General features: G+C 37.5%; 1 protein-coding gene across 1 annotated transcript in view; it reads left to right on the top strand.

Moving 5' to 3' along the window:
• The window catches only part of MROH9 (maestro heat like repeat family member 9), a gene marked incomplete at both ends in the record, with an annotated part of 55025 nt that overhangs the window by 22542 nt on the left and 13738 nt on the right, over window positions 1–18745 (top strand). The window contains 4 exons of the mRNA XM_084250073.1: window positions 7102–7237; window positions 12526–12650; window positions 16182–16331; window positions 17771–17925. Of these exons, the coding sequence (XP_084106199.1) occupies window positions 7102–7237; window positions 12526–12650; window positions 16182–16331; window positions 17771–17925 (566 nt within the window). The remainder of the gene's footprint in view (window positions 1–7101; window positions 7238–12525; window positions 12651–16181; window positions 16332–17770; window positions 17926–18745) is intronic.

Genomic DNA, 18745 nt, shown 5'->3' with positions numbered 1-18745 from the left:
TGCGTCGTTTGTTCTTGTTGGTCGTTTTAGTGTGTTTTTTTCCTCCTCTCTGCCGGTCGGAGAGTGCCGCCTCTGTGGGCGGGGGAGGGGAGCAGGGTTCTGCGCTTCCCTCCCTTCTCGTCCTCTTTTATGGCAACTTTCTTCTTCGGGCAGTTTGCTGGAGTCGTCCGTTTATCTTCCGTGTCCCAGTTCTCACTGGGACCTGCCGCTTTTCCTCCCTATTAACTTTTTTTAATGGGAGATCTTACTCGCAGCGTCTCCTCGCCGCCATGTTGCTCCGCCCCCTCCTGGTTTTTATTTATTTATTTTTAAAGATTTATTTATGCATACAAGAGCTGGGGTACAGGCCAGAGATGCGGGTGGTGGGAGGATCCGCCAGAGACAGAGTGAGGAGCAGAACAGGCAGATCTACCGAAATACACTGCTGACGGGCACAGCGGGCAAGACAGGAGAGGTCTGCTGCACCTTGTGGGTATCTCCCTGGCCGGGGATCGAACTCGTGCTGCAGAGGCTGCAGATTGCTTCATAGTGCGGTGCTGAACCCCTTGCGCCACCTGGGAGGCCCTATTACAGTATAGTTTTGTTGTATTATAACCTACTTAACTATTCTTGAGTTGATGGATATTGAATACTATTTTCATTTTTTCTACTTCAGATAATTAAAAATAGCCATCTTTGTGCAAGTATGTACTTAGAAATACTTAGAAAGATCAAAAAGTATGACTAAATTCAAGTGTAAATGCACAGTTGATTCAGTTTGTTTTCCTGTGACTGTTAGTGTCCATCTCCCCACACCTTCACAAACACTGGGATAGTATCAGACTTTTTAATTGTTGCCTTTCAGATGGAAAACAACTATGTGTATCATAACTGCCAATGTTTACTGAGGTTTTCTGTATTTTGAAAGACATCATGTCCTGCCTTCAAAGAGTCCTGATACTGGCCATGAGAATCTCTCTCATGGGTACTATATACTCAGCCTTTGTTTCATAACTCCTCCTTCACTGTGATTTTTAAACATCTTCCACTAATTGTCTGATGGCTTGAGTCATTTCAGAAGTTCAGAATAAAAGGGGAGATCATGATGAAGTATATACATGGTATCTACAATGTTGCCCTCTGAAAATTACATACTACTATAAACTGAAGGCCAGAAACATGTATCTATGATGCCATCTTCATCCATTTCTGCTCATGATGCTATCAGTATTAATTTTCAACTCTTGCATAGTCTCTGTATATTGAGACAAAAAGCCTAGATTAGATTTACCCTGAATTTTTACTATGTTGTTTACAGTTAGCTTTGGATATGCTACAATTTACTTACATGGGGAAATACAGTACATGATGTTCTTTGTAGCACACTGATTCCATATTTCAGTGTCCAAAAGAGAATTTATGACTTGATTAAATGTTCTGATTCCCTGCTCCCGGAATATAGCCTCCCTCTATAAAATGACTCAAGTTATCAGCTTATCATAGGAAATTTGCAAGTGAGGTTTCAAATTATCTGTAACTCACCATCAATCTAATCTTGTACATAGTTCCTAATACATTTTACACAGTCAGCGTTCACATACTTCTCCTTGTATTTATGTTTGTGTGTGTATGTGGTATATACATATATGTTTGTATAATAGATATAATTATACATATAAATATATATTTCCAATGAGTTTTACTTGGGTAGCAGGAAAGACATTAAGACATCTGGGGTTTCATCTTTTATTACCTTTTCTCTTTTCATTACATTCTCCCTTGCACACATATCACATATCACCCCTCAACTCTGAAAAAATAAATATATAAATTCATACGTGTAGCCAAAGTCTCTTGGACATTGTTGAGGGTTCTCAGCTGTAACAGATTTATTTGAAAAATTAAATGGAATAACCCATTACTCTGTTCTGCAGTTTTCCCCAATTACCACCAGGTGGAAGCACACCAGCATTTTCCAGAACATGGAAATAAGAGGTATTGCAAATCAGCTCTTCATAGTCATAGACACTTAAAACTTCACTAAGTTAACTTTATCTCCCAAACAATGCCTTCTAGAGATGGTTAAGTCAATTATATTAATGACAGAGGTGGGACAAATATATAAAATAAAACAATTAAAATATTTTTTAAAATTAAAATCATCCCCAAAATGACATGTTATCTTACAGCTTTAAGAGCAAGAGATGTTCCCAAAGATTATTCCTTTAGCACATCATCATTTAAAAGACAAGTGCAATATTTCCAGTCAAAAATAACACTGTCCACATGCATTTATCTCTTTTCCCTCCAGAGTTCTCACAAAAGGATGGTATTGAAATCCAGTAAAGGTATAAATCCACAATGAAGAGAATTAATAAAGAATTGTCAATGGGCTGGCAATGCCAACAAACTTCTGGATGACAGAATAAGATTTAAGACAGAACTGACAAAGCCTGGTGGAAGCTGAAAAGCAGGGCAAATGGATATGAGGATGGGTGACAGCTGATAAGGGAGGCAGTTTGCCCTGTGGGATACTGGAGAGGCTGAAGCTATGGAAACCCAAGTAATGTTGATGAGTGGGAGGTAGAGGAAGGCTGAAAGTGTGCCTTAATTGAAATATTTCATTGAAAGTTTATATAGAGGACTCTCGGTTGCCTCCAGTCCCCCTTTACATACACCCCATGTCTCACGGACAGGAGTACAGTGGCAGGCTAATTTTGAGGGGCATTTTTTTCTCAAAACATTTGTAAATTCCCTGACAAAATAACCTTGATTCTGTTATTTAGATAAGCTACAGCAAGCCTCCCCACTTCCACCAACCATTAGAATGAAAATTCCACCAATTGACAAGCCTTACTCACAAAGCCTCACCAAGAGGTAACACTTTTTTTTTTTTTTTTTTTTTGTGGGACCCTCGCCAGTGGCTGGGAAACGAACCCTTGCTGCAGAGGCTGCGGGCAGCCTCGCAGTCCGCTCAACTGCTGTTCCACCAGGGGAGGCCCGGTAACACATTCTTTTTTTTTTTTTTATAGAGGCATGTTTTTATTTATTTATTTGTTTGTTTGTTTGTTTTGTTTGTTTATACATGCACTGGGTACAGTCAGAAGCGCGGGAGGGCGAGAGAATTCACCAGAGCCAGAGCGGGGAGCAGAGCAGGCAGAAGGACCGAAGTACACTGCTGAGGGGAGCAGCGGGCGGCAGGAGAGGTCTGCGCGCCATGTGGGACCCTCCTCCGGTGGCCGGGGAGCAGCCGGGGATCGAACCGGCGCCGCAGAGGCCGCGGGCAGCTTCGCAACCCAGCGCTCAACCGCTGCGCCACTGGGGAGGCCCCCGGTAACACATTCTTAAATAGAACCAGAAAAGCAAGCTTTGGCAGACATTTGATAAAACCCTCCAGCCCAAAGTAAATAAAGAGGCTACAATTACTATCAAATATAGATAATTCAAGATATATATACGAACCTAGTCTCGAAAAGAGTACAAAAGAACTATTTATATACCAAAATGAAATTTAATTATAGTGAGCATGGCCTATACATTGAACACTCTTACCAAGAATAATACCACGTTATTGACTTTCTACTTTTTAAGATCTATCTATAAGCTGATCTTAAAATGCAAATGAGTTACTGAATGTCATACAAATGCTGCAAACTCAACAATGCAAAAATGAAAGTGCAGGAAATAATTTAGTGGTTCTTCAACAAGTTAAACAGAATTACTGTTGACCCAGCAATCCTGGGTATATATCCCAAAGAATTTAAAACAGGTGTTTAAACAAAACTTGTACAAAAAATTTCATAATAGTATAATTCATAATATTCAAGAAGTATATACACCCAAATATCTATCAACAAATGAATGTACAGGGGCCTCCCTGGTGGCGCAAGGGGTTGAGATGCAGCACTATGAAGCTGTCCACAACCACTGCAGGGAGGTGACCCGGTCAGGAAGGTGACCCACATGGGGCAGCAAACCTCTCCTGTCTCGCCTGCTGCTCCCCTCAGCAGTGTATTTCAGTAGATCTGCCTGTTCTGCTCCCCACTCTGTCTCTGATGAATCCTTTCACACACACACACACCCTGCACCTCTGGCCTACATCCCATCTCTTGTATGCATAAATAAATAAATCTTTTAAAAAAACAAACGAATGTACAAATAAATGTGGTCTATAGGCTTATAATGGATTATTATTCACCGTAATAAGAAATGAAGTCTGATATATCCCACAACATCAATGAATCTTAAAAGCATACTCATGAAAGAAACTAGAACCAAAAGGCTACATATTGTATTGTATTCCATTTACATGAAATAACAGAATTTCTGGTTGCCAAGGAACAGGAAGAGGGGGGAATGAGGAGTGACTGCTTAAATAATACAGCATTTGCACTTGAAGTGATGAAAACAGTCTTAATGGTGATGGTTGTTAAACACGGTAAATGTGCTTAATGTTGTTAAATTATATAATTTAAAATTTTTTAAATGGTACATTTTATACTATGTATGTTTTTACACACAAAATAAATAAATTAAATATAGGCAGCAGAAGCAGCGAAGTAATAGTGCTAGAAGGATGTTGAAGGGAAATAAGAGGGCTCTAAAATACTTTATAAAGTAGGGACCTCCCTGGTGGTGCAAGCGGTTGAGTGCTATATTGTGAAGCTGTCTGCAGCCTTTGCAGTGCAGGTTCGATCCCGGCTGGCCTGCGAGAATCCCACATGGCAAAGGAGACCTCTCCTGTCTCGCCCACTGCTCCCCTCAGCACTTCAGTCTGCCTGTTCTGTTCCCTACTCTGTCTCTGGTGAATCCTCTCACCCTCCCGCACATCTGGCCTGTACCCTGGTTCTTGTATAGAAATAAATAAATCATAAAACAAAAAAACTTTATAAAGTAGAGGATCAACAAGAAATCATTTTATCATGAAACAAGAAATAAAAGTATTATCCTATTACTAAATCACAATAATAAGAGTGCTATAAACAGTATCATACTGTAATGGGTGGTATACTACATTGAGAGGATTGTGGCAAAGTGGAAGGATGTAATTGAGTGCTACCTTATTTGATCATAGTAGGAACAGATAGATAATGTCCTTTACTGATGTCAGAACAAAAGCAAAAGCCCATTGTTTAGAAACATAGAAGTGACATCCAGAAGAAGCAGCCAAAACACCTACAAGTGGTTGCTTCTGGAATTTACCACTTAAAGTTATAATTATTGTTAAGGGAAGAAAATGGAGGGGCTAGGTCTACATATTGATAGAAGGAATCCAATAATAAAGAGCCATAAAACTGAGCAGAAGTAAAAGCAAAGTCATATTGTATTGAAATCTCCCAAAGTCTTTGTGCTTGAGGGGGCATCACTGTGGCTGGCTCCCCTGTGAAGGGCTCTTCCATGGGCACCATGGTTCACTCAGTCTTACTCCTCCTTTCCTGAGCAATACCTCAACCCCTTAAATACTCCATACAGTCCAGGCATGGTCACCCCACTCTGCTAGATATACATGTCTAGACAGACCTTATCTGGAAAGCAGAATAGAGAAACCCCTAGCAGCTTCATTTACAAAAAAAAATCTGCTAAGAATTACATATACACAAGTTCATAAGAAGGCATAATCAGAGAGGATATTCAAAGCAAAAATTACAACACATTAAGACTCTGAGGCCAATTCCCTGTAAATATAGTCTCCAGCCACCATGAGCTAATCTGTGAGGACAGCTGCACAATAGAGAAACAGAACTCCTTGCCTTTGTGTTAGGCCCAAATGCAAATGCAATGGTGGTTCTTAAAATCTTGCCACTGAATGATAAAGGAAATGTGGAATGTAGATACATAGAAGAGAACATCCAGTGAAAGAGCATTTCCTTCAGGGACCAGAGTGGAGGTAACCTCTATTCTATGGGATTCTTGAATTAGGGGGAGCCCCAGCCCAGTTTTACAAAGGAGTATGGGCGGAAGAGTAATCTAAGAACATCCATAGAAACAAGAATTTTTTTTTTTGTTGTAGCTGTTGTTTTTTAAATCCTCCCTTCTCCTACTGAGAACATCTCTCCCACTATTGTAATTCAGTTATGTTTCTGTCCATATCTTAGGTCATTTCACATTCTTCTTCAAGAATGATTTTGTGTGTACATGTCTGTCTGTGTATTTGTGTGTGTGTGTGTGTGAGAGAGAGAAAGAGAGAGAGAGGAGGGGTGGGTGAAGTCATATCAGATACAGGGATAAGGGAGCATGAGAGAAGATAGAAAAAACAAAAGAGAAGGTAGAAAAAGGCAGACACAGGTGTTGGGATTCACCTAGAGGGTTGACTTGGACTCACTTTTACTACTAACACTTCTCCAAGCATCAAACATCATTTTAAGAAACGTAGTCACTTGCCTTAGAGACAAGAAGACTGGACAGAGTCCTTTTTTGTTAAAAACAAAAGCACAGGTTAAAGTATTCATACCTTCACAAAAGAAAATATCTCTCTCAACTTTCCTCTCTCCTTTTGTCTCCATCACCTAAATATTTGAACGGTCAATGTTAAAGAAATTATAGGGGAGGAGGATTACATAAATGTTGTAATAGTAGCTTGACATCACAGATAAATTCATTGAGTTTCTTAAATTTAATTTCCTTGAGAAGAATCAGAACAATTCCAGGAGAGAATGTTACATTTCCTTAGTGACTTGCAGTCATAAGAATTGTTTTATGCATGGAGAAGGAAGCCTGAGTGTTACTGGATAGGAGCTCCTACCCAGGTATACAGGGAATCTTTTACCTGACTCGTGGAATAAAAACTATTGAGTTTTCATATTTCCATATTCTATATTTATATTTTTATAACATAGAAGTTAGTTGAGCTGCTATTATTTCTCATTACTTTGCTAGGGCTTTTCTGTTTTGTCTCAAATATTACCCCTTTCATCCCTACTGTAGCCATTACAAGAGAGCACTTATTACCTTTATTTTACAGAAATTGGAAGTCAGTAGCAAATGCAGGATTTGAACAGATTTTGAGAACTCTGAAGCTCATCTTCTATAAATCAAGTCTGAAATGTTCATTTGAGGATAAAATGCAGACCTTTAATATTGACTACATATAGCAAATGCATTCTCTCTTTGTTTTTCCACTAGGCAAGTGTTGACGTGCCATGTTTGGGTGTACTGGCAACAGAACTATCTCTTTTGTGTTCCCATCCTGATAGTTCAATCACACAGCAAGCATCCTTAGGAATGTATCACCTCCTCTGTATTGCAAAGTGCCAGAATGGTAAGGGTGACTTACTATCTTTTCTGAGGGTTGCTAATAAGTGACCTTTCTTGTGGGTCCCAGGAAGACATGTCAATGGATTTCTAAATCCTGCCTCAGGGTCTATTGCGCTACTGTTTAAACTGTGTTTTAATCTTTTTAGATTTATCAGAAATGCTGGTAATGGTAAAATTGATTCTTCAAGATCTACAAAATCCTAGACTTATAGTAGTACTGTGTTTTTGCTAGACGGAGGAAGAACAAAAAAAAGTGCACCAATGGGACTGTAATTTCTCCCCTTTAATGGAGCATCAAATAGAACATGCAGTCTTGCTTCAGAAATGGGGGGGTGTTGGAAATTAGCCCAAGACTGACTGCTACTCTGGCCTGCCTTAAAAGGCATGAACAAAAGACCTGAAAGCATCAAATTATTTCCAAATAACTTCAACAAATAACACTAACTTCAATAGATGTCTCCTCCCATAATAAGCAACTATTAAAATTACATACAATATTAAAATGATCTACTTATACATCATAATGTACTATATATGTATATATAATTATGGTTCTCAAGCCACTGTTCATCAGATAACAAAGAACAGAGATTCCTGAGTAATGGACACAAACGAACAAATGAGATGGATCTGTAATCGCCTATTTTACTACCTAGAGTAAGTCTCTAAGCTGCAACATAGAAAGGAGAAATCAATGGTCTCACTAAGTTGAGATAGAAATGGGAATTCAGAGGAGTCAAAAAAGCTTAGTGTCAATAAGACAGAGTGCCAGAGAGGTGTGCACAAAGAGACAGCTCCTAAGATCTGCAGAGGGTTCCCGCTAAGTATTTAGGTAAGTAGTAATCAGATCAGGCTTGTGAGAAGACTATGTCAAGTCAGGACCAGGGGTGGGTGGTGGGAACACCCAACTGATTAGAGAAAAATATAGTGAACTCACAAAAGCTGGGAGCAGTGCTTTTTAGCCAGAATCTAAAACTTCATGGGGCCTGCCCCTGAGGAGGGTTGGGGGGGGAAGCAAACATTGTTTACAAATGAACAATGATGTAAAAAATATGTAAATAAAAATAAAAAACGTCATAATTCACAGGTAGTAAGAGTATTCAGAAAGATTTAATCTCATTAGAATAAAAATTTATTTCTATGCTCAACTGTTTCAGTGACAATAAAGTTTCAAAACTAAATCTAAATCTGCAATGAGATATTACCACATACACACTAGAATGTCTCAAATTGAAAAGAATGGCTATACCATGTTATTAGAAATGGGAAGCAACTAGTATTCTTCCACATCTCTAGAGAAAATGTGAAATGTAAAACAACTTTGGAAAATAATTAGTCCGTAGAATTGCAGGGTCATATGGAAGCTCCATTTTTGGTAGTTTGAGGAATCTCCACACAGCTTTCCATAGTGGTTAGACCAGTATGCATCCCACCAGCAGGGGAGAGAGCCAAATCTACCCAAAGGACACAAAAACATAAATTCAAAAGGATACATGCACCCCTGTGTTTATTGCAGCACTACTTACAACAAGATATGGAAACAACCCAAATGCCCAAAAATAGATGACTGGATCAATAAGATGTGGTATATATATACACAATGGAATTACCCAGCAGTCAAAAAAAGCTAAATTCATGCCATTTGCTGCAACCTGGATGGAACTGGAAGGGATTATGCTCAGTGAAATAAGACAGAAAGAAAAAAAAAATCAGATGGTTTCACTTATAGGAGAAATGTAGAGGAACCAAATAAGGGATCAGGAAAAAAATAATTATAATAAATTAAAAAACAAAATTAACAGACAACTATAAATCAGAGACATTCTGCAGGGGAGAGGGAGGGAGAGGAATCAAAACTGGGGAGGGAAAAGCACAAAGGACCATGGTGAAGGTGCATGGGTGAATTGGTGGTGGGAATTTTATGGGGACTATATGTGAAAGGAGAAAGCATATGTTGTGCAAAGAGGAAAAATGATGTTAAATATATATAAAATAAAAAAAACAATAAAACAAAATAAACACACAAAAAAAATTATTTGGCAATATACTAAAAAGTTAAAATGCACATCTACCATATCATCTGATCATTCCACAACTTAGTATCTTCCTCAGAGAAATGAAAGCAAATGTTCTTACACAGATTTGTGCATAATTGTTGATAGAAATATTATTTTTTTTTAAGATTTATTTATTTATACAAGAACTGGGGTACAGGCCAGATGCACAGCAGGGTGAAAGGATTCACCAAAGACAGAGCTGGGAACACAATAGGCAAAAAGCCAGACTGACAAAATACACTGCTGAGGGGAGCAGTAGGCAAGATAGGAGAGGCCGGCTGGGATTGAACCCGCGCTGCAGAGGCTGTGACAGCTTCACAGTGTGGCGCTCAACCACCTGTGCCACCAGAGAGGCCCCAGAAGTATTATTTGTTATAGTCAGAAACCATTCAAATGTCCATCAACAGGTGAATGGTTAAACAGATGATGATACATATACACACAATGCAATAGGTCTCATCAACAGGAAGGAAAGAACTGTCAATACGAGCAACAACATGGATGAATCCTAAATAACCTTAGTGAAAAACTCAAAACCACTAAAGAGTACATACCATATGACTCCACTAACAAAATTAGAAAATACAAATGTGACAGAAAGCAGATTGATAGCTGCCTTTGGATCAGGAGCAGGTGTGAGGTTAAATGAAGACACAAAACTTTTGGAGACAATGTTTTTACTTTTTTATTGAGGTGATGTTTTCATGGGTATACAGTAACTCCTCTGTTAAAATCATCTATAGGTTCTTGGAAACCGTGACTTTAAGTGAAATGATAAAATAAGGAAACCAGGTCCTCAAATAACACCATTTCATTCAACGTGGGTCAGGATATCTTTTTTTTTTTTTTCTGTCACCATTATTATAAAGTGATATTGGATGAAGCAAAGGTTATTTGAGGACCTACAATAAATATGCAAAAAAACTTAGCAAATTTCTTTACACGTGTTGTGTATAAGTTATATCTCCATAAAACTTTTAAAAACAAATGAAATAATTTGAACCCCATCTTTTCTGGAACCAAAGACATCTAAACCTGAAGCTTTTATTGAAAGTTTCTAGCTTTCCTCAGTAGCCTTCCTATACACAAACAATAAATCTGAAGAAGAAGAAATAAAAAAAACCATCCCTTTTATTATTGAAACAAAAAAAATCAAATATTTGGGAATAAATCTAACAAAAGAGGTAAAGGACCTATACAAAGAAAGCTATAAAACACTGTTAAAAGAAATAGAAGAAGATACAAAGAAATGGAAAGACATCCCCTGCTCATGGATTGGAAGAATAAACATTATTAAAATGGCCATCCTACCAAAAGCAATATACAGATTCAATGCTATTCCAATAAAAATTTCAATGTCATTCTTCAAAGAAATAGAACAATTATTGATGAAATTCATATGGAATCACAAAAAACCCCGAATTGCCAAAGCTCTCCTGAAAAAGAAAGAAGGGAATGGAGGCATCACACTCCCAGACTTCAAACTATACTACAAAGCCATAATCATCAAAACTGCATGGTATTGGAACAAGAACAGACATACAGACCAATGGAATCGAATAGAAAATCCAGAAATAAACCCACAGGTTTATGGTCAACTAATCTTTGACAAAGGAGCAAAGACTATGCATTGGAGCAAAGAAAGTTTGTTCAATAAATGGTGCTGGGAAAACTGGGTCGCTACATGCAAAAGAATGAAGCTTGATCACTACCTCACACCATACACAAAAATCAACTCAAAATGGATTAAAGAACTAGACATAAGACCTGAAACCATAAAATATATAGAAGGAAATATAGGCGAAACACTACGTGATTTGCACAGCAAAGACATCTTTACAGATACATCACCCAAAGCAGTGATAGTGAAGGCAAAGATAAACAGCTGGGACTACATCAAATTAAAGAGCTTCTGCACAGCAAAAGAGACAATAACAAAAACAAAGAGAAACCCCACTGACTGGGAGAACATTTTTGCACCCAACACTAATGATAAAGGACTGATCACAAAAATCTGCAAAGAGCTGATGAGACTCAACAACAACAAAGAAAATAATCCAGTCAAAAAATGGGCAGAAGAGCTAAAAAGAAACTTCTCTGAAGAGGAAATGCAAATGGCCAACGGGCATATGAAAAAATGTTCAACATCACTTGTCATCAGGGAAATGCAAATCAAAACTACCATGAGATACCATCTTACACCAGTGAGAATGGCACATATTAAAAAAACTAGCAACAACAAATGTTGGCGAGGTTGTGGAGAAAAAGGAACTCTCCTGCACTGTTGGTGGGAGTGCAAACTGGTCCAACTGCTATGGAGAGCTGTGTGGAGATTTTTTGACCTACTAAACATAGAGCTTCCATATGATCCAGCAATTCCACTCCTAGGTATTTACCCAAAGGACACAGAAACATCAATTCCAAAGAGCACCTGCACACCTATGTTTATAGCAGCACTGTTTACAATAGCTAAGCTTTGGAAACAGCCCAAATGCCCAAAAATAGATGACTGGATCAAGAAGATGTGGTCCATATATACCATGGAATATTACTCAGCATTCAAAAAAGATAAACACATGCAATTTGCAGCAACATGGACGGCACTGGAAGGGATCATGCTCAGTGAAATAAGCCAAAAAGAAAAAGAAAAATACCGGATGGTCTCACTCATAGCAGGAATCTAGAAAACTTAAATAAGGGACCAGGAAAATGAATAACTATAAGAAAGTGAAAATCAAAATCAACAAAAAACTATGAACCAGAGATACTTTTTGGGGGGTGGGGGGCAGGAGGGGAGGGATTGGGGTCAGAATGGGGGGGCTGCAATTGTATGGGGAATATAAAAATAAAATTATTTAAAAAAAAAAAAGAAAGTTTCTAGCTTTCCTGCTATGTAAATTCCCAGCTCTTCACAAAATACCCCCAAGTCTGCTGTTCCACCAATAGATTCCTTAACTGAGCAATAACTTTCTCCAAACAATACATTTGATCTCCTAAATGTATTTGCTATTTGGTCAACGTATTACAGTTGCCTACATCATTCATTCACATTCACAGAGGCTACTCTTAAACTTTTTATAAACTCTGGGTCCATGTAGTCATAATATTTTATGTGACATTAGCAGAGAGTTAAATATTCAGAAAACTTCAGATCTCTAGAGTTAGGCGAGAGGAGGAAATTGAAAAGAAAGAAGCAGTGATTAAATAAAATTTTTAAACTTTTTTCTTACTACAGCGGATATTGCAAAAATTAAAATTGCAAACTATACTAAGACTGGATATCACTATACCCTGCCTTCTCTGTCTGATATGGAATTCCTACCCAATATCTTGCAACAGGACAAAAGTAAAATTGTTCAGGTAACTTAGCCCCATTTTTGTCCTTTTTACTTTTGATTCAGATGCGTTGCTACTTTTAGTGGCAACTTATTTTAACACAGTTTGTATATTTAATAAAATTTTTCCATTTTTAAAAATAATCAGTGAAATAGAGTTAATGGTATATGGAGTATTTGGTTTCCCAAATTTCATCTCTATTAATAAGAAGTATGCCTATTATTCCTGAATATAACAATGTACATTATTTTATTTAATCTTATAGAATGTGAATGAGCTAGGTTTTTCCTAGTTGTGACACTTGTTTTTGTTTAGTTTGCAAATATTAGATCACCAAATATGGGAACTTTTGGTTTTATAGCAAAATTAATGGGTCACCAATTAGCAGGTTTTTCAATACTATTTTAAGTTTCTCAGCAAACATCAGTAATAATATTTAGATTTTATTTTTAAAAACCTATTATTTTTTTTTAAATTTTGAAAAGTTTAAATGATAAATCTCAACACCCCAAAGTAGATTGGAACAGGTGGGTTGAGAGAATCTAAGGCAGCAAGAGGCCCAAAGCTAAGGACACAGCTCAAGGATATAGCTACCCTTGAATGCAGATATAAAGGACACAGATAGGAGGGCAAAAAGCAAAGTTTTTAAGCTAAAAGAACTAAAGCAAAACACCGCTAAGTGGGAGAACTGGACTGAAAAAAGAAATAGCAGTTCAAAAAGGGGACCCCCTTGTAGAGTGACCAGTTAGAAGAAAGGTCACTGTCTTCTAAAAGAGACACCAAGGGCATGAAAGTGTCACAGATTAAAAAAGAAAGTTCACAAAAATTAGCTAGTAATGTCATCCATGGGAATTTATAGAAAGGAAACAACTCAAAATAATTCATCTATTTAGAAGAGGTTGTTCAATGATGAATGAATTTTAAAAAAAAACTATGTGTCAAGCATGGAGAGGTAAATGTCAATTTGTGGAATATCAGTTAGTATATATGTAACCACTCAAATGAGAGGCATCAAGAATAAATAAAAACATGGTGTAATTGTAAGAAACAAGAAAGAAGATAAGGTGATCTCTAGAAAGTCTAGCTGGTCCTATTTGGTATATTTCTTAAGAATTAAGTGCAGATTATACCTTATAAAATGAACAGTGTTATTTGATGTATGCTACTATCACTTAACAGAAACTTATAACACTAGCTCTGAGATTTTTCAGAAATTATTTCTTCTACAACTTTGAACCAATAGCTCAACAAAGCTACTGGGAGACCCAGTATAAATTATTAAATTTTTTGTTGAATAAACAATATTTAAAAGAGAATATTTCCCCTTCCAATGATTTTTTTTTCATTTAACTTCTAATATTCTGGTTTCTTAAAATAAGATGGTCTATTTATGATATTCAAAGTCTACCTTGCCACGCCTCAGTGACCCTTCTTTAACCTTCTTCCTTAACTTCCCTTACACCTTGACCATCCTTTACCCCTCAACCCAACAGGAGGGAACTTGGCGACCATCTGTTCTCACTCAGCCCTCAGTCCTTTCCAAAAAGACCAATGCTACATCCTTTAAAGGGGAGGCAGAAAAGCTTTTATCTGCAAGCTTTATGTGGGAGAATGACATGTAGATACAGACAAATATAGGTATACATACAAATATCTATCTATAGCCTTATCTGTAGATGTAGATATATGTATGAATCTAGATTGATTGATATATCTATGTACATGTAGCACAAGGAGAAAATATGAATTTCTCTTTCTTAATTGAGAGATTTAAATTCATGTAATTTTGTTTATATTTTATGATCCATGGCTCTACCTCTCACTATAAAAAGGAATTATTTGAATTGGAGTTCTTGTCCCTCCATTATGGACCTAATGGGCCTTTTTTTTAAATATTTTATTTTATATAATTCTTACACCATTTTTCATTTTTGCTGTTTCTTGATCCTTCTCTGAGAAAAAGAGAAGGCCATGCTCTTGAACTACCCTGCCTTTCATTACCTCATCCATTTCTCCATCTTCTGTTAATCATGCTTGTTTCTAATCTGAGAAACTCATTTCCAAAGCTGAAGGAACTCACAATAATTTCAATATTTGAAAAACTGAATTAAAATTAAGAGGAACCAGGCCTCCCTGGTGGCGCAAGATGCAACCTAGAACGCTATCTGCAGCCACTGACGCATGAGTTCGATCCCTGGCCAGGAGGCTACCCACATGGCACAGCAGACCTGTCTCGCCTGATGCTCCCCTCAGCAGTGTATTTTAGTCAGTCTGCCTGTTCTGCTCCCCACTCTGTCTCTGGTGAGTCCTCTCACCCTCCATACCTCTGGCCTGTACCCCAGTTCTTATATGCATAAATGAATAAATCTTTAAAAAAAATTAAGAGGAACCATAAATAAATAAATTGATATAGGTTAGGAAGTGCTTGTTGAAACCATCAATGTACAAAGCATTGGGTATATAAAAATGATGCAAATTTCTCTTTCAAGTAGCCAATATATAGCAGGTTCACTGTATTGGGAGTATACATGTATAAATAAAAAAACAAGTAATTTGGTCACTGGACAAAAAAGAAGAGTTGAATTAGCGTTACAGGGTCTTCCCAATGTGAAATGGCTTGGCCTGACTGGGTCCTCACTCTCGCGATTAAAAGGGACTTATATAATGAGACTCAACCACAGTCACACACAAAAAGGGTAATAAAGGTTTTATTTACAAAAGAAGGGGAAATGAAGACATGAATAACTCAGGGAAAAAGAGAGATAAATTGATGAATGTGTCCTACCAGTTTTGTTGGTCTGGAACCCCAATAGCGCCAGAAAGCTGGCAGAAAAACCAAGGCCCTCATATCTGGTGATATACCAAACCTGGCTGCTTAACTTAACTCCACCCTCAGTTCCCAGCAATCCTCCCTTTGGTGGTGAAGGCATTATGAGATTTGCAGTCCTTAGTGTCTTGGTTCTCTTTGGTCTGGGGTGGGGGTGGGCTCCATAAAACATATTTGTGGAGTTTGTTCAGGACATCCTTTCCTCCAACATTAGGATGAAGTCACTATTTATGATTCCTCTTAATTTTAATCCCATGGGTTTACACTTTTCTCTAGACTAATCCCAGAACTGGCTCATCCAGATGAAAATGTCTTAGTTGCTTTAAACCTCAGAAGAAAAATATATAATTAGGCTTGGATTATAGCCAGGTCAATACCAATACAGTTGTAAAATACAATTTTTAACATTTTTTTCTTCCATCATTGTTCATTTTTGTAAAATATTTGGTTTTATAGGAGGAATATAGGAAATGGAAAAAAGGGTCAGAGGAAAAAAAAACAAAACTATCAATAGCAGGCAAATTATAGATCTGAGACATACAACAAGGAGGGGAGGGGGTCAATTTTTAATATTTTTTTTTAATGGAGGAAGAAGCCCAGAACTGCAAAGATGATGAGAAACCTGACTGGCCTGGGCCTTTCAGCCTCCCAGGGTTGTCAGAGGTTAGCTGTCTTTTGTATGTTTATGTAGATAAGCCTTGAGGTGATGGCTCTCTTTTTGTTTTCAGAATTTAGGACTGAGCCTACTGCCACCCATGCTGACTGATTTTGTGTGGGGCCTCCTGAGGAGACTTTCTGCACCTGATAATTTAATAGCCTCTGAGGCAGCGACTCTCCTGACATTAACTCTGGAAGAACACGCCCACAAGGTCACCAAAGTAAGAGACCTGACAACAGTGGAGAAACACCAAGTTTATTCTCAAAAAGTTTTTTCTTGCCTATGTTATAGACCTACTTCTTTTCATATATATTTCTTGTCATTGCTTATTATGCTATTTTAATAAAATCAGGTTTTTTTGTGAAAAATTTCAAACATACAGAAACATTTAAAAAAAATAATATAATAAATATTCATCCACCAGTCATTTCAAATCATATTTTTCCATATTTACTTCAACAATTTTTAAAGAAGTATGTTGAAAACAATAAAATACAACTATAATTAAAATCCCCTGTGTAACCATTAAGGAAAATTTTTGAGGCCCTTCAGCTGAAGGACTAACTACTTGATGTGTGGGTCAATGTTTACCATTCTAGGCTATTCTTCCAACACATGGCTCACCTTATGGTTTGTAGATTAAAATCTTCTTAATTTTCAGGGGAAAAATAGGTACTTAGTTCCATTGTATTTCTGTTCCATTATTTTGACTTTCTTCTTAAAGGATTTTAATTATACATGTTTTCAATATTGAGATTGTATGTCTTACATAGTGAAATCTACAGTCCCCAAGTAATTTTTTTAAATGGGTGTTTTCCCACTATTCATAAATGCACAAATTTATTCATCATCCAAATAAATATTTTTATTATGTAGTTACATCCATGAATATGCTTTCTGCTAGTGCTGCTGTTATAGAGCAACCCCGATATTAAACGGGTTCCTGGCTGTGGGTCCTCACCCGCGCGCTTTAAAGGGACTTATGAATACTCTACTACAGACACACACAAAAGGGTTAATAAAAGGTTTATTTACAAGAGAAAAAGAAATAAGGAAAATGTACAACTCAGGGAGAAAATAGGGAAATAAAGTCTTTAATGCGTCCTACCCGATCCGACAACCTGGAAACCCAAAGTCACTCTCAGAGCTGACGGGACGCTGCGAGCTGGCTGAGAGCCCAAAAATAGAGAGAGCCCCAAAGCCCACGTGTCTGCCTTTTGTATCCACCTGGCTGCTTAACCCCACCCTCAGGTCCCAGCCACCTTCCCTTTGGTGGTGATGGGATTTGGAGTTCCCAGTGTCTTTGGCTTTGACCTGGGGTGGGGGTGGAGTCCACAAAGCCTATATGGAATTTGCTTTGGGACATCCTTTTCCCCCTAACACTTCTTTGGGTGTTAATTGCTTTCTTGGTCATTCTGAGGACTGAATTCTTACATTTATGATATATATCTGAGAAGGTATGCACCTATTCCCCTGAATTACCAATATATACAGTGCTATAAACCAATGTTACCTTAATAATAATAAAAAAGGAAAAATGAAAAACACTGGAAATATTAGAATTCTTGGCTACATGATTTGTAAAAATAAAAAATGCCTTGCTTTAGATGTGGCCATGGAACAGGAAATTCTTTTTGACATGTGAAATTATTTTTCCAGGTGTCTAAGATCGTAGATTCTATTTATAAGCAATTGCGTGAAAATCCTTATCACAGCAAGAGGCATGCCATGTTGCAAGTTGTCACCTTGCTGACACGCACTTCACCGAAAAAGGTCATCTTTCAGCTTATGGACTACCCAGTACCAGCAGACAAGTAAGTCACCCCTTACACTTTTGACAAGTCAGACACACTTGGGTGCACATTTTGATCATTCATGATCAGGTCTGGCTCTGTATTTCTGAAAGAGAAGATTTTCACATCACATGACTGCAAGGCTTAAATGAGACCATGTAGATGATTTGTATCCTTATAAACTCCTGGAACATAAGAAATAACCACTGTCACTAAGACTTACCTGAGGCTTTAAATTGTGTTCTGCTGTATATCCCATAGGAAGAAATTTGTCCTCAAAGTGACAATGTGATATGACATATGGGATAAAATTCATAGACTACTTTTCTTATTTATAAAGGACAGTGTATCAAATAACAAGCAACAACAAATGTTGGCAAGGATGTGGTGAAAAAGGAACTCTCCTGCCTTGCTGATGGGAGTGCAAACTGGTCCTACCACTATGGAAAACAGTCTGGAAGTTCCTCTGTCTACTAAAAATGGAGACACCATATGACCCAGCAATTCCACACCTAGGGATCTACCCAAAGGACACAAAAACAGTCATTCAAAAGAACACCTGTACCCCTATGTTTATTGCAGCACTATTTACAATAGGTAAAACCTGGAACCCCAAATGCCCCAAAATGGATGACTGGATCAAGAAGATGTGGCATATATACACAATGGAATATTATTCAGCAATCAAAAAAGATAAACTCATGCCATTCACAGCAATGTGGATAGAACTAGAAGGAATTATGCTCAGTGAAATAAGCCAGAAGGAAAAAGAAAAATATCGGATGGTTTCACTTATAACAGGAATATAGGGGAACCCAATAAGACATCAGTGTAAAAAAAA

The sequence above is a fragment of the Talpa europaea genome (genome assembly GCF_964194135.1).
Source record: "Talpa europaea genome assembly, chromosome: 12".
Classification (NCBI taxonomy): Eukaryota; Metazoa; Chordata; class Mammalia; order Eulipotyphla; family Talpidae; genus Talpa; species Talpa europaea.
This window is presented reverse-complemented; position numbering and strand designations above follow the sequence as displayed.